This window comes from Rhinopithecus roxellana, chromosome 2 (assembly GCF_007565055.1).
Source record: "Rhinopithecus roxellana isolate Shanxi Qingling chromosome 2, ASM756505v1, whole genome shotgun sequence".
Classification (NCBI taxonomy): Eukaryota; Metazoa; Chordata; class Mammalia; order Primates; family Cercopithecidae; genus Rhinopithecus; species Rhinopithecus roxellana.
Window position 1 is genome coordinate 139477255 of NC_044550.1, and position 22745 is coordinate 139499999.

At 36.5% G+C, this 22745-nt stretch overlaps 1 protein-coding gene across 1 annotated transcript in view; it reads left to right on the forward strand.

The window, feature by feature from the left end:
* The window catches only part of LOC115892703 (translation initiation factor IF-2-like), a 29999-nt gene that overhangs the window by 2583 nt on the left and 4671 nt on the right, over positions 1–22745 (forward strand). Inside the window, exon 4 of the mRNA XM_030914330.1 lies at positions 10317–10389. Coding sequence (XP_030770190.1) covers positions 10317–10389 — 73 coding nt within the window. The remainder of the gene's footprint in view (positions 1–10316; positions 10390–22745) is intronic.

Below are 22745 nucleotides of genomic sequence, written 5' to 3' on the forward strand. Positions count from 1 at the left end.
AAATATCTTAGTTCTTTGATTATTATTTACTCATTTATTGTTTAAAAATTATTAATCACTGTTTGGCATTTTGAAAATACCGTGGTTAGCAATTACAATGCAATCTCTGGATTTAGTGTTTTCTAAGGGGAAATAAAGGTAAATGCTACAAGGTACAACAATGACTTCATAATAGCCCTGGGAAATAAAGAAGAACAGTACTCACTTATTGAACGTTTACATTAGTTATAAGATGTATTCTGGTTTAATGAATCTTAATATATGGAGGAGAATAAAGATGTCTGAGGAAATATGGCAAAAGCTACATTTCATTAATTGATCGATAGTCACCAGACTCTAGCCAAATATCTAACACATATGCGCTGTGTATACACAACATGTGTGAGTTAAAATTCTTTTTTCAATTTTATAAATATAGGTTTAATTGAAACTTAAAGAAGTTAAGTAGTAAATAGTGAATACATTGAACACAGTTAGGCTATATTCTTAGGGTATAATTTTTTTATTTCGCAGCCTTCACAGTGAGGTATTCAGAGAGCAAAGTACACAGGGAAATTGGCTTAACAAGGATTAAGGTGTGGGCCAGGCACAGTGGCTTACACCTGTGATCCCAGCAGTTTGGGAGGCAGAGGCAGGCAGATAACCTGAGGTTGGGAGTTGGAGACCACCCTGGCCAACATGGTGAAACCCCATCTCTACTAAAAATACCAAAAAATTAGCATGGTGGTGCGTGCCTGTAATCCCAGCTACCCAGGAGGCTGAGGCAGGAGAATACTTGAACCTGGGAGGTGGAGGTTGCAGTGAGCCAAGATTGCACCATTGCACTCCAGCCTGGGCGACAAGAGTGAAACTCCATCTCAAAAAAAAAAAAAAAAAGTATGAAAATCTGTTTACTTTCAAGACCATTGGAACATATAATCCCAGTAATTTTCATCTAGGCTGGAATGATTCCACAATGACCAGCTCCTGCCCATTTTTCCCAGAGTTTTAGTAAAAAACCAGGTAAACATGTGTCTATGCCTATCTATGTATTTACTGTTGTGATTCCTTGTTCCCGAATACACTCTACTTGTCAAGGAGACAATTTAAGATAGTGAAAATCTTCCTCCTCTCCTCTTTCTCCTCACTCTCTTCTCTCCTCTCTCCCTCCTTTTCCTCCTCCTACTTTTTCTTACAACATGATGGCTAATACTCATTGAGCACTATGTGCCAATTGCTATTCCAGGCATTTTACTTACAAAAGCTCATTTAAGTATCTCAACAGTTCCTTGGAGAGATGTTGTTATTTCCTTGATAAGAAAACCTAAGAGACAGAAAAATTGAGTGCTTTACACAAATCAAACAATTAGGACTATAGGGGAGGCAGAATTCCAACCCAGTCTTCTCCAGGATCCATTCTGCGCTGTTTTGTCTCTTGGAAAAAGTAGAAGGCTTGGAAAAGGCTGCATTCAAAATGGAACCAGTATAGGTTGCAGCAATTTTTTGAGCAAATTCATTAATTTACCTGAGTCTCAGTTTCCCCATAAGTAAACTGAGAATAATAATATTATGAGAATTTAATATGATTATAGATCTAGAGCAACTAAAAAATAGTAACCACTCAATGCATTTAGTTTTAGTTTATTTTCTCAAATTATTCTTCAAGATTTGATTCAAATCCTACCTCCTTCTCAAGACTTTCCAAATTTCTGATAGTCAGAATTATTTACACAACAGAATTTAAAATAATCTTTCCCTTTTTTCTAAAAGAAAATCCAGTAATGCTTTTGCCAAATATGAAAATTAGGTATATAGATAAAATAAGCAAATGTCTACTTATTTAATTTATCAATTTACATGATTATCTATAGAAGTAAAATTATATTTTAAAATATACTGCTTTTTCCACTTATATTTTATGAAATATTTTGATTCACATTTTCAAATTTTAACATTCAACGACTTCAACACTATGGGCTTTTTTTTTAATTTTTTTTTCTGAGACATAGTCTCATCACTCTGTCACCCAGACTGGAATGTAGTAGCGCAATCTCGGCTCTCTGCAACCTTCACCTCCCAGATTCAAGTGATTCTCCTTCCTCAGCCTCCTGAGTAGCTGGGATTACAGGTATGCACTGCCATGCCCGGCTAGTTTTGTATTTTTAGTAAAGACAAGGTTTCTCCAAGTTGACCAAGTTGGTCTCAAACCCCTGGCCTAAAGTGATTTGCCCACCTCAACCTCCCAAAGTGCTGGATTACAGGCATGAGCCACCGAGCCTGGCCACTACAGGCATGTTTATGATATATTTTTTTCCTTGCCTTTCTGTATTCCATCTCAGCCCTATCCTTCAGCCCTGCTCCCTGGGATCCACTCCCTAGTAAAGTGCTCACATATAGGTTTTTGTCTCAGGCTGTATTTTTTGGGGAACTTTGGCTTAGACGTTTTTCTTCAAGTCCTCATATTTATTTGTTCAGTAGCTTATTCCCTGCTTTAGATACAAGCTTTCTTTTAAGCCTGGAAAAAGGTAAATTCTTTTTTAAAGATTTTTGGGTTTTTTTGGTTTCTTTTTTTGAGACAGTCTCGCTCTGTTGCCCAGACTGGAGTGCAGTGGCGTGATCTCGGCTCACTGCAAGCTCCACCTCCCAGGTTCACGCCATTCTCCTGCCTCAACCTCCCGAGTAGCTGGGACTACAGGCACCCACCACCACACCTTGCTAATTTTTTTTGTATATTTTTAGTAGAGACTGGGTTTCACCATGTTAGCCAGAATGGTCTCCGTCTCCTGACCTCGTGATCCACCCGCCTCAGCCTCCCAAAGTGCTGGGATTACAGGCGTGAGCCACTGCGCCTGGCCTAAAGTTTTAATTGACAAATAAAAATGTATATATTTATCATGGACAACATGTTTTGAATATGTTTATGTTGTAGAATGGGTAAAACTAGATCGTTAACATATGCTCTATCTTACATTCTTTTTGGTAAGAACACTTAAAATCTACTTTCTCAGGGATTTTTGAGAATACAATACATTGTTATTAACTTTAATCACCATATTGTATGCTAGATCTCTTGAACTTATTTCTTCTATCTGACTGAAATATCGTATCCTTTCACCAGTATCACTCCCAACTCCCCCGTTTCCCAGCCCGGTAAGTACCATTCCACTCTCCAATAAATTCATCTTTTTTAGATTACATGTGTAAGTGAGATAACACAGTATTTGTCTTTCTGTGCCTTGTTTATTTCACTTAACGTAATTCCCACTAGGTTCATTTACATTGTCACAAATGATATGATTTTCTTCTTTTTTAAGGCTGAATGGTATTCTCTTGTGTATACATGCCACATTTTTTTTTATCCATTGATTCATTGATAGACACAAGTTGATTCCATATCTTAGATATTGTGACCAGTGCTGCAATAAACAGGAAAGTGCAGATACCTCTTCAACCTCAGGAATTTAGTACTTTGCCATTCAGATTAATGTACAATAATTGGAGGAAATATAGAAATAATACATATGTTATGACACATATATTTTTGTACCAGGCCTTGTGACACATTGTTAGCTTTGTAAATTCTCTCAACAGGGCTAGGAGGTAAGTAATATCAGTATCTCCCTTTTAACTATGATGAAACTGAAAGGTTATCCAAGAACTCAAGAGCAGTAAATAATCAGATATTGAACAGAGATAATGTGAATTCAAAGTACATGCATTAAGTATTACGCTGTGATGCCTCAGAGAAGGCTTTTTTTTAACATTTTGATAATAAGGACCTTTTGTTTTGAGGCATTATTTATTTGGGAGAAATGATGTATCTTATATTCAGGAATTTATAATACTCTCTCCTGATTCTCCTACTGCCCTTTGATTTTTTACCTCTATTGAATACTCTTGTCAGTCAGTCTTGCATTATGCACACTTGGAATACTTATTTATTTATTTTATTTTATTTTTTGAGACAGAGTTTCGCTCTTGTCATCCAGGCTAGAGTATAATGGCGCGATCTCAGTTCACTGCAACCTCTGCCTCCTGGGTTCAAGTGATTCTCCTGCCTCAGCCTCCCCAGTAGTTGGGATTACAGGTGCCTGCCACCACACCCAACCAAGTTTTGTATTTTTAGTAGAGACGTGATTTCACCATGTAAGCCAGGCTGTTCTCAAACTCCTGACCTCAAGTGATTCTCCTGCCTCGACTTCCCAAAGTGTTAGGATTACAGGCATGAGCCACCGTGGCCAGCCTGGAATATTTTTATTACTATTTGAATTCCCTGACGTACCCAACCTAGAGCTTTAGGTAAATGTTTGTTTTTATCAAATCTGAAATGTTTCTATTCATTATGTTGACTCCTTTCAGTTCTTTGTTACAAGCTATGAGTTACTTTGAAAGTTTTATTCATTCTTTCTCAAAGCAAGAGAGCAGTTTAGTGGATGGCACTGTAGGTTACCCTAGACAAAGGGGCAGTGAAAAATATTCAGTGAATTCAATCGTTGACCAAAAATTGATGGTGTTGTGGAAATAATTTATTTTTAAACATAAGGTTTTAAAAATTGTTAAAGTTTAAAGGAAAGTTAACAAAAGTTTTCCTATAAAATTAATATTTCAGAAACTCATTTAAGCACTATAGATGAGAGTATTTCATTAATACTAATATGCGTATTTTTACACTTCTTCTGAAAGAGGAATTCATCTTAAAATGAATTAGTGTTGGCCAGGTGGCAGTCACAACATAATTGTCACTGCCTACATGCTCCTGAACTTGATCGTGATCAAGTGTTTTATATTGTCATCACTTCATTTGAATTACTTGCGTTACTGCATATATTGAGTTCATGATTCAAAATTATCTTCAAAGAAATTGCACTGGGTTACTGCAGAAAGACAAGGAAACAGAGCAGTGTGATTTTGTGTGATATTTGATAAAAATCTATGTCTAAAAATATCTCAAAGAGCATTTTTGTAGATACCCAATATATAAAAATTCTAATTATTTATTTTAATATTAAATTTAAAATTTGCATTTTAAATTTGTTGACATCCAGTAATTTCTGCCACTGCTAACCTAAAAATCTAGTTTTATTTTTCTATGGAAAAATGTTTCTAAGAAAAATCATTGCATGGGAGAAAATATTTGCAAATTATGCATCTAACAAAGGTCTCATATCCAGAATCTGTAAAGAACTTAAGCAATTCAAGAAGCAAAACACATATAACACCATTAAAAAGTGGGCAAAGGATATGAATAGACATTTCTCAAAACAAGACATACAAGTGGCCAACAAAAATAAGAAAAAAAATGCTCAACATCACTAATCACCAAAAATGAAATACAAATGAAAACCAGAAATGCAAATAAAAACCATACGATACCACTTCACAGCAGTCAGAGTGGCTATTATTATTAAAATGTCAAAAAATAAATGGTGTTGGTGAAGCTGCAGAGAAAAGGGAATGGTTATACACTGTTGGTGGGAGTGTAAATTTGTTCAGCCACTGTGAAGAGGAGTTTGGAAATTTCTCAAAGAACTAAGTTGAACTACCATTCAAACCACCAACCCCTTTAATGGGCATATACCCAAAGTAAAATAAATCATTCTACCAAAAAGATGCATGTACTCATGTATTCATCTCATCATTATTCACAATAGCACAGACGTGGAATCAATTTAGATGCCCATCAAGGGTGGATGGATAAAGAAAATGTGGTACATACACAACATAGAATACTATGCAGCAATAAAAAAGAGCAAAATGATGTCTTTTGCAGCAACATGGACACAGTTAGAGGTCGTTACCCTAAGTGAGTTCACTCAAACAGAAAACCAAATATTGCATATTCTCACAAGTGGAAACTAAGCACTGGGTACCCGCGGACATAAAGATGACAACAGTAGTCACTGGAGACTTCTAGATGGGGAGAAAGGATTAGGGGGTAAGGGCTACAAAACGACGTATTGGGCACTAGGCTAACCACTTGGTGATGGAATCATTCACACCTCAAGCCTCAGAGTCAAGTAACAAACCTGCATATATACCACTTGAGTCTGAAACAAAAGTTGAATTGTAAAGAAAAAGACAAGAAAAATTATTACTAAGAGAAATGAAAGAAAACCTAACTTTTGCCCAATGGATTTATAGACAAAATACATTCACTGTATATAAATTCATTGCTTCCACTTTAATGTGTCAATTCTTCTCATGTATGTCTGTAGTTGAGTTTACTAAACACATGAACAAATGGATTTCTTTGTGATGTGGCTTGAAAATACTGTGTAGTTCCATTTTTTCCTTTTTGTGAAAAATGCTGTACTTAAAATAGATCATTAGCTTTAAAAGCTCTTCTGACATCAAGAAAAAAATGAAAGAGGGATTTGGAGAAGCAAAAGATAGAGAGGTAGAAATGCAAAAGCAACGGCTAGAAATAGATTTCTTATAAAGCAATGAAATTCAGCTGTTGAAACTTATCTGAAAAGCACAGAATAATATCAATGTAAAAGGTAAGTGAAATACACAAAAAGTATTAGTAGTTCTAAAAGCAGAGCTCACAGACAAACTGCCTGTGAGTAGCATGAAGGCAAAAAGTTCACCGTATGATACAGACCACAGAAATGTTTTAGTTTTCAAAATGTGTATTTTTATTTTAAAATAGGGATTTTAGCTTCTCTTGAAAAAAAATCAGAAGGCCTGATAGTACTGCATTCACACTTGCCAAAACAAGTCTAAATGGATTGGAGGCTGGGTGAGCTGACTCATGCCTGTAATCTCAGCACTTTGGGAGGCCGAAGCTGGTGCACCACCTGAGGTCAGAAGTTCAAGACCAGCCTGACCAACATGGTGAAACCACATCTCTACTAAAAATACAAATTAACCGGGTATGGTGGTGCATGCCTGTAATCCCAGCTTCTTGGGAGGCTGAGGCAGGAGAATCGCTTGAAGCCAGGTTGCGGTCTGAGCCTTGCAGTGAGCCAAGATTGTGCCATTGCACTCCAGCCTGGGCAATAGAGTGAGACTCTATCTCAGAAAAAAAAAAAAAAAAGAATTGGAAAACTGGCTGCCTTTTTTGGGCAGTACATACACTGTTTAGTTTGCTGTAGTCACTCCTCACCCTATTTCTCCTTGGGGTTATGACTCCAGAGCTGTGGAGGTTGCAACTAGGAGATGTTACCTGAAATTATAGTCTGTTAAACTGTATGAGCAACCTTTGAGGCAAGCTTATGAATTTCTGAAATGGAAGTCTTACAAATATACAGTCCAGACCAAAATTTAATACCCAACATGTTAAGACTATTTTATCAGCACAAGCAGAAGCAGTACAACCATAATAGGTACCATCTACTGAGTTCTTAAAATAAGTCAAGTTACATGTCAAATACCTTACAGCTATTATTCAACTAACTTTTATAGATATTTTGTGATGAACCACAAAGCTATAGTGGTAAGCAAAGTAGATCTACTTCACTCTCATTTTAGAGCTTACGGTATGATTGCCAAGCAGATATTACCCAAATAATTACACAAATGTGTATATATGTATATGTGCGTGTATGGCATATATATGCATTATGAATACACACAAATACATTTCACATACTATATGTATAGTATACATATATAAATCTATATTACATAGACTCCATAGGATACCTGATGCATGCATACATACGTATTTCCATATGTATACATTTCCATGTATAATTATGTTTAAATCATATGAATATGGTTATATTTGTCTCTAACCTCAAAAACAGTCAGTGCATATGGTTCAAGTTCATAAATTTTAGTTGAGGTGGAAGAAATGCTTTTTCAGTCTTTAGTTCAGATGGAGGGAATTTCTAACCCTCCTAACCTTTTTTGCCTTCTCTGCATTCCACTCCACACCTTCAGCCTGTGATAGGTCAGTAATTTATTTTTTGTTGTGTTTGGAAGGAGGCACTGGCCCGATGATCCCTTCTTCTTCATCTCCTCTTTCTTTTTGTGTGGGCTGCCCTCAGAAAGCCAGAATTCTGTGTTGCTTTTCCAAGCTATAAGACCTATGGGAAGTTTGGATCTAACCATAGCTTCCAGAGCCTGACATGTCTAAAATTAATAAAAGAAGTATTGAATTACTCTTCTGCCTGATTCTTGTCTATCTGTCCATTCATTTCAAACCAGGAACCACAAACATTTATGGTAAATATTAAAAACAACATTCTATGCTGCAGAAAAATAAGGAGAAGGAATGATTTTTGATTGGTAAATCTGAAAAGTCCTTTTAAAGCAAGTGACATTTAAACTGAGATGTGAAGGCTGGGTGGGAGGGAGCTATGTGTGCTGTGAGGAGGAGGGTGGAGATGTGTTCTAGGCAAAGAAGAGAATTTGTGAAACCTTGGAGGCAGCAAAAAGCAGGAACTTTGGAGGAACTGAAAAAGAAGAAAAAAAGCTTTCAGCTAGATTTTCAATAGAGTAGACAGGATGAAATTGGATGTATGGGTAGCCACATCTTGTAGGGCCTTAGAGGCCATGTTCGGGGTGGAGGTTTTATCAAAAGGGCAATAAAAAGTCATTGAGTGGATTTAAGAGGGGGAGAATGTAATTCACTTTATTTCCTTACCTTATATAATCTTCAAATGAACCTTTAATGAAAGATACTATTATTATGCCCATATTTCAGCTGAACACATGGACATGCAGAGATTAAATTTCAAATGCATTACTTGGTAGCTCATATACAATTTCAGGGCCATCTTTTTACCCACTCTACTATGCCATATGTGCAAAGGAGTCCACAGTCTAATCTATAGAATTGTCATGGCATCTGAGCATTTATAGACCATAACATACAAATAATACATAGGAATAATTAATCTTTTGAGGTCTTTATAAAATTATTTTGTATTTATAATTCAATATGTCCGTGTTTAGAGAAATAAAAGGGACATCCAGTGAATTCATCCTTCCATTTTCTACAGTCGAATTCTAAGCAATTAGGGAAGATTTAATTTGTTTTAATGTGAGGTGCTCCTTTTGTTTTGTATAAACAAATTCAATAATTGTCCTCAAACCGAGTAACTACAAATAGATCGGAGGAAGGGGAACAGAGGATAAGAATGTGTCAGCACTTCATGAAAAGTTTTTGGTAGATTGGGCAGTAAAGATGCTAACCTAATAACTTTCCCTGTAGCTAGTTTCAGAAATTGGCACATGATTTAAAAAGACATTAATCATTGACTTAATGTACAGTGTGTACATAGGTTACTAGTAACTTGTATGGCCAGTGAAATCTGTTGTTCTTACTTTAGAAAACAAAAATCCATATATCCTGTTTTTCTGGTTGAAAAGGTAGTGTTCTCAGTTTCTCTAACGCACATTTTTTTAGAAAAGGTATCTATCTGCCATTTGATCATTTTTCTATGTGTGAAATATGACATACCGTCTCGGTTATGCTGAACAGCAGGTGCACAGACCTTCAAAGGCCTAACTTACAGGTTTGCATTTCCTTCACTCCACATGGCTTCTGTGGCGTCCTGTGTCATGTTTTGTGTTCTTTCCTGTGGAAACTCTCATACCCACATTACTTCAATCTAGTTTAGCAATCAGAAAACATGGTATCTGCCCAGTAGATTTTGCAAACATTTTAAGGAAACTGTGGTAGTCATGCTTGATTGAACTGTTCTTTCACTTATAAAGGAACTACTGCTCATGGCTTCATTCAGCCATGAATGCTTGGCTTTTTCAAAACAGTTTCTAGGACACTAAAAAAGGAGATTTTTGTTTTTCATTCATCTCCAGAAGAACAAGAAAATGAAACAGCACTGGAAATACTCCTTTTATGCACTGGGTGAAGACAGTTTTTACAAAGCAATTGTTTCATATAAAAGAAAGCAACTTAATTTATTAGATTATCTTTATAATCTACAGAGTGAACTTCTAAATAAAAAGCAAACCATTTGAATAATTATTAGGTAAATGTTTTACTGATACAGCAGAATTCAACAGGGAACAATGAAATCTAAAGAACTGAAGTTTTTCTTTTACTGTCCCTTCCAAACTGTGCTTCTGAACTTATACTTCTCCTGCCCCCAGATGAAATATAGGGTGGGTCTTCTAGTCTTCTCATCTGTGTCAATGACAAAAATATTAATTTATATTATAAAAGTGTCTGGTCTCATCTGGTATGCAAGACTAACTCTAGTACAGTTCATTCATTATAAAGCCTACTGTGCTCAGTCACCACCCCTCCCTCACAAGCCTGCTTTAAATCTGAAAGCCTGTCTTGCCTGTTTTGGTGTGGTGAGTGAAATGGAGAAGGCTAAACTTTTTCTTCCCACATGCTCACTTCCTTGCTTGTTCGCTAGCTGCTGCATCTGGCCCCTCAAGCGTCAAGTCAAGGGGAAAAGGAGATTGAGAGGAAGGGCGGTCTGTGAATTGGTGAGTGCAATTGTACTTTTCTGGCTCTTACTTTCCTAGTTCTCTTTTCTACTCCATCCCCCACCCACCGACCAACCAATGCTGGAGTCCAGTCCGCCAGCTGCTCTTGAGATGCTGGGAATACTTCCTCACAAACAGCAGCTTTTGACATCCCTCTTGGGTCCCTTTTTGGTGCATTAAGTTTCTTTAATAAATTAAGTGTCCTCAGAGGCCTACCACAGTCTTCTCTCATGCTCCCTACAGCCTCTAGTAAAGTTCAAGACACACTGCTGGCATTTGCCTCTGATGTGTGAATTGATGTCCTACCTTCTTCAGTGCTGAACCTCAGACTTGCTTTACACACTATATCTGACATAAACTAAGAATAAGAGATAAGAGCCTTTGGCCAAGTATATCATTCAGGAAACTGGAGTTAGAAAAAAAGAAGCCACTACATCAACAAGGCTGGAGTTGTTTATTATTAAAGGAGTGTGTGCATGCATGTATGTGTGGGTGGTCATATTTATTAAATACTACCCATATGCAAACCCGGTACATAAATAACTTATTAATAAAAACTAATACTAATTAATAACTAATACTAGGGTTATATTTTTAAATTTATTATATACATACATATATATTTTTTTTTCTTCTTTTTTTTTTTTTTGAGACGGAGTCTCAGTCTGTAGCCAGGCTGGAGTGCAGTGGTATAATCTTGGCTCACTGCAACCACCACCTCCCAGGTTCAAGTGATTCTTCTGCCTCAGCCTCCCGCGTATGTGGGACTTACAGGCGTGTGACACCATGTCCAGCTAATTTGTTTTGTATTTTTAGTAGACACGGAGTTTCACCATATTGGCCAGGCTGGTCTCGATTTCTTGACCTTATGATCCACCCACCTCAGCCTCCCAAAGTGCTGGGATTATAGGCATGAGCCACTGCACTGCACCCTGCCAGTTTATATTTATTAAATACTATCCATATTCAAGCCCAGTACATAATCTCTTTTTTATTAACAACAACTAATACTAATACTAATTAATAACTAATATTAGGTAATATGTATTAAATACTACCCATATGCGAGCCCAGTACATAAACTATCTTTTTCAATCCTCACAGCAACTCCATGAATTAGATTATATTACTAGCCTCATTTTATAGATGAGGGTATTTATGAGGTTTGAGAGTTTAGTTAACTCACCCAAGGTCACCTACTTTGTAAATAGTAGAGCTGGAACTCAAGTTTAGTATCACTGTCAGATACATAGCTTAGCTCACTGTAATTACTATATCAGAGCAACTCCCTATGGGATTGGAGTGTTATTAGTTTAAATAGTGACTGGAGTTAGACTATTAAAATGGCTTCTTGCATCCATAGCCAAAAGTTAGCCCAGATAACAGACTTCAACAGCAGCTTTCATCTGTGTTATTGATAGAAATCTTTCACTGAGTGAGGTGTGTCCTGGGTATAGGCCTTCACACGATGATAATTTTCTTATTAAACACTGTGAAACAACAACAAGAGACAAGTTTTCAAAGTATTCCATCCACTCCCTCACATATCTTCTCATGTATCAATAATATAGCCAATAATTACTGATTTGAATTTCTTCTGACGAATTTGTAATTTAGTTATGATTTCTCAGAGTCTACCTATGCATTCTAAATTCTAATTTCCAATTAGGTTCCTTGTGGCATCATTGAGCATTGAAAATAATTTTATGACTCATAACAGCTCATGAGAAAAAAATGGGTTCAGTCAATAACATTACCAGGCAGGTCATCCGCAAGCCACAATAATATCATGGAGAATTCATGGAATAATATCACAGTAATATCATGGAGAATTCAAAGTAAATGGATTTGCTTGCTAGGCAAGACAGCATGTCAAAGCCTCAAAAAAATTAAGGTTCTTGGCTATTAGGCCTACAGGGACCTCAGTTGCAAGGTTCAATGAAGACAAAAGCCAGAACTGGGACTGAGGACAGGCCCTTGCAATAGTGATTATTTTAATGCATAGTGTCTAAGGGGGGTTAAGGAGCAAAAAATAGATCCAAGAAAACATTTAACTAATGGTTAATCTGTTGGGACAGTTATGTCAGCAGAAACCCATGAGGCTTTCCAATGACCTTCCTTAAGCCAATCAAACTTAATGTTTTATATTAAGCATTTCCAAACTATGGTTTTATATTAGGTATATGTAGTGCTTTATAAAAACAAGAACTACTTGATCATGTAATCCTAGAAAATCCTTCAATCAATACTCTCTCCTGGAGATCTATGGCTTACCTTTACCATATTAAAGTCTTCAAGGGATTCCTGCTTGAAAGAAAGCTGTTTAATCTTGTTTAATTTAGCATTTCCTAAATGTACATGATCAGGAAACCATCTTTTTGTACAATGCATTTAATTTACTGAACCACATTTTGAAAAAAAAAATGGTCCAGTGTAATTAGAGAATCTCATAGCCAATAGGTAGCATGCACAGATGATTATTGAATATTACTTCTTGCAGCGAAGCTATTGAGAATTTTCTGGTAGGCATGAATTTAAAGTAAACGATCTTTAAAATGTTACCAGCAGGCAGATATTCTATATGTCTGTTCAAGGTCCATAGACTTCAGGCTAGAAGTAGGGCTAACAAGCTCATTTGAGAGTTATAGAGCCCCTAGGATATGGACCTCTGTAGGTCAGTCCAACTCTTCATAGAAATGAAATGAGGAAGTCCCTAAGGATAAATCTAAAATATTTACTTAAAAAATTCTGAATGCAAGGTACTCATAGCCAAATAGTAGTTAAAATCATAAAGCTCTATCTTATGGAAAAATTTAACCTAGAAAATTTGTTAGTGGATGGTAACAAATGTCAATAAAAGTCCTAAAAGGTATCACTGTAAGTATCCTCAGGACACACAGTCTTGAAAAACGTAACTTCCAAAGAAACTTTTGAGATAGTTATTTGCCAAAAATACATCTGTATAACTGGACGGGTTAAATACTGCTTTAATAATATCACCTCCTATTTGGGAAGGCTTAGTTTGTGTCAAGTATAGAGGCATGCACTTAAGCGAATTAACTATCTTAACCCTCTTAACAACCCCACATTTTCTTCATTTCTAAAAATTTATTTTGTTTATTATGCCTGAAATTCAGCTTTTTCTTAATTCTTTTTTTTTTTTTTTTTTTTTGAGATAGGGTCTCACCCTGTTGCCCAAGCTGAAGTGCAGTGTTATGATCTCAGTTCATTGCAACTTCTGTCTTCTGAGCTCAAGCAATTCTCTTGCCTCAGCCTCTCAAGTAGCTGGGACTGACTACAGGCATGAACCACCACACCCAGCTAATTTTTTTGTATTTTTTTTGAAAAGACAGGATTTCTCCATGTTGTCCAGATTAGTCTCAAACTCCTGAGCTCAAGCTATCCACCCACCTAGGCCTTCCTAGTGTTGGGATTACAGGTGTGAGATACTGTGCCCAGCTGCAACCCACATTTTATAGAAGTTATAGCAACCTGAGGCTAAGAGACTTTAAATAATTTGGCTCAAATTCAAAAGTGGAGTAAGTAGTTAGGCCAGAATTAACCACTCTATTTAATAGTCCAGTATAGGATTTTTATGTATATGGGTTTTATAAGTTAACAAACTTGTTTGGATGTGGCAAGATAGGACAATGCAACAGTCACCTAAATAAGATAGAGGTTTTTTGCTCTCTTAGTTCATGTAAGTAGTCTAGGACTAGATCCAGCTCTTTCTATCTCTTAGGGACTGACTGTGTTCCTCACAATTCAAAGTTGGAGTCCTTATACCCAATATTATATTAGGAAAGTGATTAGGTCATGACAGTAGAGCCCTCATGAATGAGATTAGTGCCCTATAAAACAGACCCCAGAGAACTATTGGGCCCTCTTTCTTCCATGTGAGGATATAGGTGAAATCAGCAGTCTGCAGGCAGGAAGAGAGTCCTCACCAATACCCAACCATGCTGGCATCCTGATTCTAGGCTTCCAGCCTCCAGAACTGTGAGAGATAAATTTCTGTCATTTAAGCCACCCAGTCTATAGTACTTTGTTTCAGCAGCCCGACAACATAGCCACCCAGCCTGCCGCTCCGCCAGCCTAACATCCGTTTTCTCAGCCAGCCTCTGGATCTGCCAGCCATCCAGACAGGCTCTCGGCCAGTCAGCTATCCTCTCAGCCTGCCTCCAAGCCAGCCTTTCGGCCTATCTGCCAGAAAGCCTCTAAACCAGCCGACTTGCCAGCCAACCACCAAGCCTATCAACATGCAGCATACATCCTATGGCCAAATATGTCTACTCTAGTTCTTACCATTACATCCACTTTTCAGTTGCTGGGAAGCAAAGAAGAAAGGACACAGTATACACTTTTATAGACCAGAACTAGAAGTTGTTCATTACATTTACCCATATGCTATAGACTAGACCTTAATCAAATGGCTACATCCAACTTCAAAGGAGGCAGAAAAATGAAATCCTTATCTGGGCATTCATATGTTCTATTAAATTCCAGGTTTCTATTACTAACAGAATAAAAGGAGGATAGCTATTTGGGGATATATTTTTTTATATATACAGAGTCCTAACTAGCAGTTTTTGTCATAGAATCATCCACTTCTAGGCTAAACATGAATGTTCTATCAAATATTTTGATTTAGCTTTAAAGTATTTAATACTAGGCAATCCTTACTGCTATAAATTGAATAGCAAGACCTTTTGCCTGGGATGGCATGGAGCTTGGGTCAATACAAGATTAGTTTTTGACAAGAATAGGAGAGTGTTGATTTTTCTGTGATCATGATGGAAAGTGCATCCAACTTCTTCAAAAGTAATATAAAGTCGTTGGAAACTAGTTGCTGTTCCATCTAGAGATAACAAATACCCCCTATATTGCTGTGGTGCTATTAAGATGTAGATTGTGGTTACTGGTGCCTGTGGGGGACCAGGGGGAGGGAGATCATCAGGGTAAATAGCTAATGCATGGGGGACTTAATACCTAGGTGATGCTTTGATAGGTGCAGCAAACCACCATGGCCCATGTTTACCTATGTACCAAACCTGCACATCCTGTACATGTATCCCGGAACTCAAAATTAACTTAAATTAAATTTAAAAAATTGTTGCGTTGGAAAGAGAAAAAATAAAATGCAAAAAAAAAAAAAAAATTAAAAATGTGAATTGTGTTAAAACCTAAAAGATCTACACTGAGCCCATGCAGATGAGTCCATGAATAATACATGTCTGCAAGGGTCAGGGAGTAGTCATGATCACCACTGACAATCAATGGATTAATGGATTAAATGAATCATAAGTAAGAAAAACAATATAAATAATACATTATTCACTAATTAACTTAAAACAGTCACATTGTAGGCAATAAAGAATAGTTATTCTAACTAAACATATGAACGCACATGTGAAAACCATCGAGCTATCTATGAGATTATCTATAAGATTAACTTGGACTACATGTGAGAGAAAAATCAACATAACAGCAACCCATTCCAAAGTCCATGAAGACAGAATACATCAAAAACATTCTATAGACATTTCTATGAAAAGTCATTTTCTTTTGAAGATATATGTACAAAAGTAACTACAGGACAACAAAAAAAATTATTGCAAATATTGTAACACTAAAAGCAAATGTCTCAATGTTGAAGACTAATGTTTTCCCACATTTTGCTTACTTTAACTAATAAACACTAACTTATAAGGAATTTACCACTTTAGAAAAATTAGTCAATTAAAAAGAGCCCCTTAATATGGCTTCCACTTATATCGAGTTCTAATTTCATTTTCTGTATTTTCATCTCTCTTTTATTGTTTTACCTTGTCAAATATTTTTCCATGCATTCACTTTGGGAAGAGCACTGTAAATAACTACATCTCTCTTGTTTAGTACTAGGGAGCTTTTAAATCCCTTTGTACGTAATTTTCATTTACTTCTTATGTTAGTAACTTTCATTTACTCACTAATGCTGATTAATACAAAGTACAATGTCTTAGAATCTCCGAAAGTCAGTGTTTCTTAATTTTCTCGTTTCGTAAAATCCAGAAGTTCTGATTTATGATATTTTTAACTGATGAACATTCTCCTGAATTCCGGAGCCTTCAAGAAGCACCGAATGTAACTAACAACTTCACTGGACCCACCAATACAATTTCAAAAAAGTGTAGGTTTATATTTCTTAGGAGATCATGTAAACACAATGATACTCTTCAACAAATAAATAGAAAATTTATACTTTTCTAAATGTTATAAAAATTTGGATTTTTAGACAGAATTTTAATATAGAAATTTTTATACAGAATCCTAAGCGTTATGGGTTACATGAGTATATTTTATATTTGTAGTAATGGTCTCAGCTTGAAACTTAGATATTTTCATTTTTGGACATAGATAAATCTGAGTACATCTGGAGAATCAATTCTAGTGGTTTTGAAAGTATTTTTATATTGGAAGACTCCTTTGTTCAGCCGGGCCCAGTGTCTCATACCTGTAATCCTAGCACTTTGGGAGGCCAAGGCAGGTGGATCGTCTGAGGTCAGGAGTTCAAGACCAGCCTGGCCAACATGGTGAAACCCTGTCTCTTCTAAAAAAAAAAATACAAAAATTAGCCAGGAGTGGTAGTAGGCACCTGTAATTCCAGCTATTTGGGAGGCTGATGTGGGAGAATCGCTTGAACCCAAGAGGCGGAACTTGCAGTGAGCTGAGATCACGCCATTGCACTCCAACCGGGTGACAGAGTAAGACTCTGTCTCAAAAAAAAGGAAAAGAAAAAAGACTTCTTTGTTCAAACAAAATCTTCAGAGGAAATGAAAATAAAATAGATGAAACGGATACAGATCTGGTTGAAGTAGAGCAGGGGTAGGGTGGGATCTCTTAAATTACATAATAATATTGAATAACTTAATTGAGCATCTTGAAGATACATTTTACAGGCAATTTTAGACACAGTAGACATTATTTAATATTAGCAGCTTGACTGATAATCCCTGTTTCTATCCTCTGCTTTCTAGGATGCAAAAATCACAAGTCTCAACCAGGTACATTTGTAGGTGCTCATGCTCTTTTAATTTTTTAACAAAATTTTGGCTCTACATATCACACATTGTGAAACAGTAGGATGAATTATTACATTGAGAAATTACAAATGAGGTACTTCACATTACAAGTGAGTTATTTTAATTTCGATAACTGCTGGTCAAATTTCATTCACGCATTTGGTATTTGAAACAAATGAATTCTGCTTGCTTTAATTCAAAATAGAGGATGTTGGTCTCTGAGTCCAAACTGCATAGATCTCAGTCCCTGGGCTAGGCGTAAATTGTCTATTCCTTCAACAGATGTTTATTGCACTGGTGCTATATCAGTCAAGGTTCAGGCAGAGGAGGAAAGTCCCTGTGTGTTCTAGGAAAAAGGACTCATTATAGGAATTAGACTTTATACAATGGTGGAAGGAACTAGAAGTTGTGGGGGGAGGAGGAGTTAAAGGATCGGAAAAGAAATTAGCAAGGAGCTAATCTGAGAAGCTGAGTATATTCAGTTGCTAAATTTGAGCCACAAAGGGGAGCCCATAGGAAGTGCTCCCTGCAGAGACCAACTCTACAACTCTAGGGGTCCACAGCCAAATGTCTGGAAGTATGTCTTGAGGCCAGCATTGATCTTTAGGGCCAGTAGGCTGGAGGATGACCTAGCAGCAGAGCAGAGAATGAAGGCACACTGGAACCTACTGAGCACCACCAATCTATCCATTACCTCCTCAGACTGCAAAACAGCTTTCACAGACTATTGTCTGCTGCATCACTTCCAATTTTCAAATCTTTCGCAAGCTTTTCTGTTCGCTAACCCTATATTGGGAAGGGACTATATAGGTGAGGGGATTCTGGGAAATGTAGTTCTTAGTTTTACCAAGGTAATATAATAGTGTATCATAGCCTGTTTGTGTAAGAAAATGAACTAAGTAATCTGTAAAATGGGAATCATAACAGGGTATTTGAGAAGATGAAATGACATAATGTGTGAAAAGCTTTTAACACTGTCACCTAGTGAATATTCAAAAAATGATTTTAATTATTATATATTAAACAAATAGACAAAAGGGGGAAGTAATATGATTAACTTGCTCAAGGTGCATTAGAGCAATAATATCTATATTGCTGTGGCTGCCATGAGAATGTGCATCTTGGACCCCTGACTGCTGAGAGTGTAACTAATCAATGGCTCTAGCTGCTAAGCTCTGAAACTCATTGCCTCAGTTGCTTTAGGACCACAGTTACTTCTTGGCTCTGGGCCAATGTCTGGGTGTGGCAGTGACGCCAAGGCAGGTTTGTTGCTGGGAAACCCAGAAGTCCTTTGAGAGTAGAGATTTTTGGCTTGAGACCTCCCAGATGGCTATATTGATATTTGCTTGAAACTGCAGGGCCCATCTAAAATGATTCCACCCAAATTAATTCCTTCCTTGCTTCCTTCCTTCTTTCCTTTATTCCTTCCTTTCCTCTTTTTATTCTTCAACCAAGGTCAGACCAAGCCTTTCCCAGCTCCCTCCCCTTTTCTCTCCCTTGCCATTCCCATAATACATTTCTTACACGTTTAATCTGGTACTGCTATCTCCTACTTGGATGACATGGATAAACACAACTGTGAAAGAAAAAATATTAGCATACTAAGAAAATAAGATCTAGCACCAAAGAGGGAAAAAACGGAAAGTTAATAAACAAATAATTAATTTAGAAAAATTGACATCTGTAATTTGATTAGACCAACAAAACTGCCTGGGTGCTAATTCTAGACCTTTTTTTCGCTACATAGAGTTTCAAAATAAGAGTTTCTTTATATAGAGTTTACACTCATAGTTCACATACCCTGCCTTCCCTAACAGAAGCCAGGCTATGTTTGGAAAGTTCTGTATTTAGAATGAGAAAATCCAGTTGTCCTGAGACCACACAGATGAACATCCATGGAAATTTTCCTGTTCCATGCCTATGTTCTCGCTCACTTCCACTCATCTTTTGTCTAGAGTGAAGTTATCTCTGAAAGAGTATCCAAGAAAATATTGCAACCTTTTCCAAGTTCCAGGAAATCCGAGTAGGTGAAGATACACTTCACCTCACTGTATATAATGCAACATTGATTGGATTGACACTTATTCTGGCCCAAAGCATAGTTGATCTAATATATGAATAAGGATATATACAATATATAAAGGATAAGCTAATCTTCATTTCTTCCATTGCTTTATCTTCTATTTCAGCTTCCATTGAGATGATCAAGAATATGCTAAGTTAGTACCCTATTGCCTAAAAGAAAATTATTTCCCAGGAGGACAGTTTAATGTTCAAATGCTTTCACTGGATTCAATATAAGAACCAGGAAGACATTTTGATACTTTTTCAAAGCCTCCTTTGGAGACCTTGCTCATTATATTAATATCCTTTACGTAAAGATCTAGATGCTAAAATCATCTGTAATTCCATACCTGATGGCTAGGGTGATCATTCCTTAAAACGGCAGGGCCCATCTAAAATGCTTCCATTCAAATTTCTTTCTTTCCTTCCTTCCTTCCTCCCTTCCTTCCTTCCTTCCTTCCTTCCTTCCTTCCTTCCTTCCTTCCTTCCTTGCTTCCTTCCTTCCTTGTTTCCTTGTTTCCTTCCTTCCTTCCCTTTCCTTCATTTCTTCCTTCCCTCTTTTTCTTCTTCAACCGAGGTCAAACCAAGTCTTTCTCAGCTACCTCCCCTTTTCTCTCCCTGGCAGAAATGTTTTATACCTCTTTTCATATAAAAATGGGACTAAGACTTTATTCTGCCATTGCCTTGATGGCCAGAAAACTCAGTGTGAAGTTCAGTGCTTAAGAATGATGTTTCCTCTTTCCTAGTAATACTTTTTCTCTTTTCCCTGTAAAATTTTTTATTTTTAAAACTTTATTAGTAGTACTCATATTGTTTGTGAGTTTATTTTAGGTAAGCTTAAATAGTTGGATTTTTTAGAGGGGATGGAAATAAGTAGGCTATAAAATTTTAAATAAATTATATATGTACATATATATCAATGTTTACTATGCCCAAACCATGATTACAAATCACTGAAGAAGTTTTAGAAATAAACAGACCAGGTGCCGTGGCTTAAGAATGTAATCTCAGAGTTTTAAGAGGCTGAGGTGGGTAGATCACTTGAGCCTAGGAATTTGAGGCAGCAGTGAACTATGACTATGTCACTGCACTCCAGCCTGGGCAACAAAGCAAGACCCTCATCTCTAAAAAAAGAACAAAAGAAGAAAGAATACTGAAGGGAGTTGTGAAAAATTGAATAGTTTCAATTCAAGCAAGCATGTGAATTTACATCTCATAGCTTTTTATTTAAAGGAAATAATCTTTTTGTTTAACCTGTGTCAGGTAATAGCACTGGAACACGAAGCTGATTGGTTACAGATCTGGCTCTGTAGTATCATGAGAGCCAGCTAACTCTTCCCTCGGTATCTCCATTCATAAAATATGAAAGTTGGACTAGGAAGACCTAAGGAATCATTTCCAGCTGTGGAATTGTATGATTTCTTCTAATTTTACTCTTACTCTATTTCAACATTTAAACATCTAATTATCATAGGAGAACACATTCAAGAATGACAATAAGAGGTGACTATGCAAGAGGAAGTTTCTTAACTCTTTTCTCTTTACAAAGGCATTCTGAGGACGTGGACTGTATGAAGCATTTCCTTTCAAATTAGATTTGAATGTTACATCAGATAATGAAGCTTTTGAAGTTCTAAGAACTCAAAATTCCATTCAGTGGTCTGATGTCATGAAAATGGATCCTTAACCAGTCAAAAGAGCTAATTCATTTTGGGGAAAAAAAAAAAAATGAAACAAAAGCATCTACGATTTCTTAGTCATTATAGTAGCTCTGTGAAACTATTATATAACCAGCTTAAAAACATACTGTTTTGGTATATACTGTGCAAAAAAAAGATTCTAAGCTTGACAACAACAGAATAGACTCAGTAACTATTCAGAAATACAGCAATTTGCTTTGTTTCAAGCATAACTGTTACTAATTACTTTATTCTAGCAGTCATGATAGAGCAATACTATCTGAAGGACCTTGGCATTAACTTTGTTGTGAAATATCAGATAGTCCTTGCATGCTGCAACAGGTTGAGTATTTACTTACCTGTAGCATTAATTTGATATCCAAACAAAATTATATGATATGGGCAGATTACATAGCAATAGAAATGTGTTTATTTAAGTCCAACTAACATAGTTAGCTAGCTAGCTGTATCATGTAGGCTGACCTACACAAACAGGATATAAGATACATACTTTAATTTCAGCTGCCTGAGAAATGAAACTTTTCTTCTCAGTGCCTAGAAGAGTAGGCACACAAAAGTGAAAGCACATAATAGATGCTTAGTGAACATTCGTTAAATAAGCAAGCTTTTATGTTATCTTGATCAGCTGAGTGTCGAAAGTGGAAATTATTAACATTCACCAAAATGGATGAATTTTATTTCTCTATAACACATGGAATTTATGACAGAATGTGTGTGTAACTCTGTATGTATTCTTAGATGCCACTGATATTAATTCTATTTCTGATGTTTTGTTTAGCCGTTTACGGTGGTTGCCATTGTTTTCTTCAAAAGTGTTGAAATAGAATTGTCTACTTATGAGAAGTCCTTTGAGCCTGACCTTATGAAGTGCTATAAGCTATATTTTACCTTAATATTGAGGCTGTCCAAAAGATGTATCTTTCAAAACTTTAAAGGAAACTGTATCTTGTGTAGTTAATGCAATCAGCCATAGCATAAAACACTTTTCTGAAGACTTGTAAAGGATCCAAACTTCAAATCTCAAGATTTGGCTGAAAGGGGCTAGAAGTAATTATCTGAAAATATATACTTCCATTGTTTTCTCCTTTTTCTATCCAAAAAAATCATTTGAGAGTAAACATAGGGGAAAACTTGCTTTAGCAAGTAATATACGCAGAGGTAAAAATCCCAGGAACATCTAGAGAAAGAGCAGGCGGGAGTAAAATTATTTCTTTCATGTCTTACACATTGTAGGCCAGAAAAAATAATAATACTAAAAAAAATACCTTGCGTTTTCATTCAAATTCACATCCACAAAGTCTTCTCTGAGTCAACCAAATTAAACTAAATCCACCAGCATGAGAAATTCAAGGACTGAGCAAAAGAATGTCTCATCATTAATAATGAGTTGGTACATAACCCAGAAGATCCTTCTTTCTTTCTTTTAAGTTCAAGATATGGCTGCTTCCCAGTTCTTGTCCCCATGGAAACAGGATGTGCTTGGTGTAACCAGCTGACGGAGACAAACAGCTTCGAGGCTGTGGCTACATCC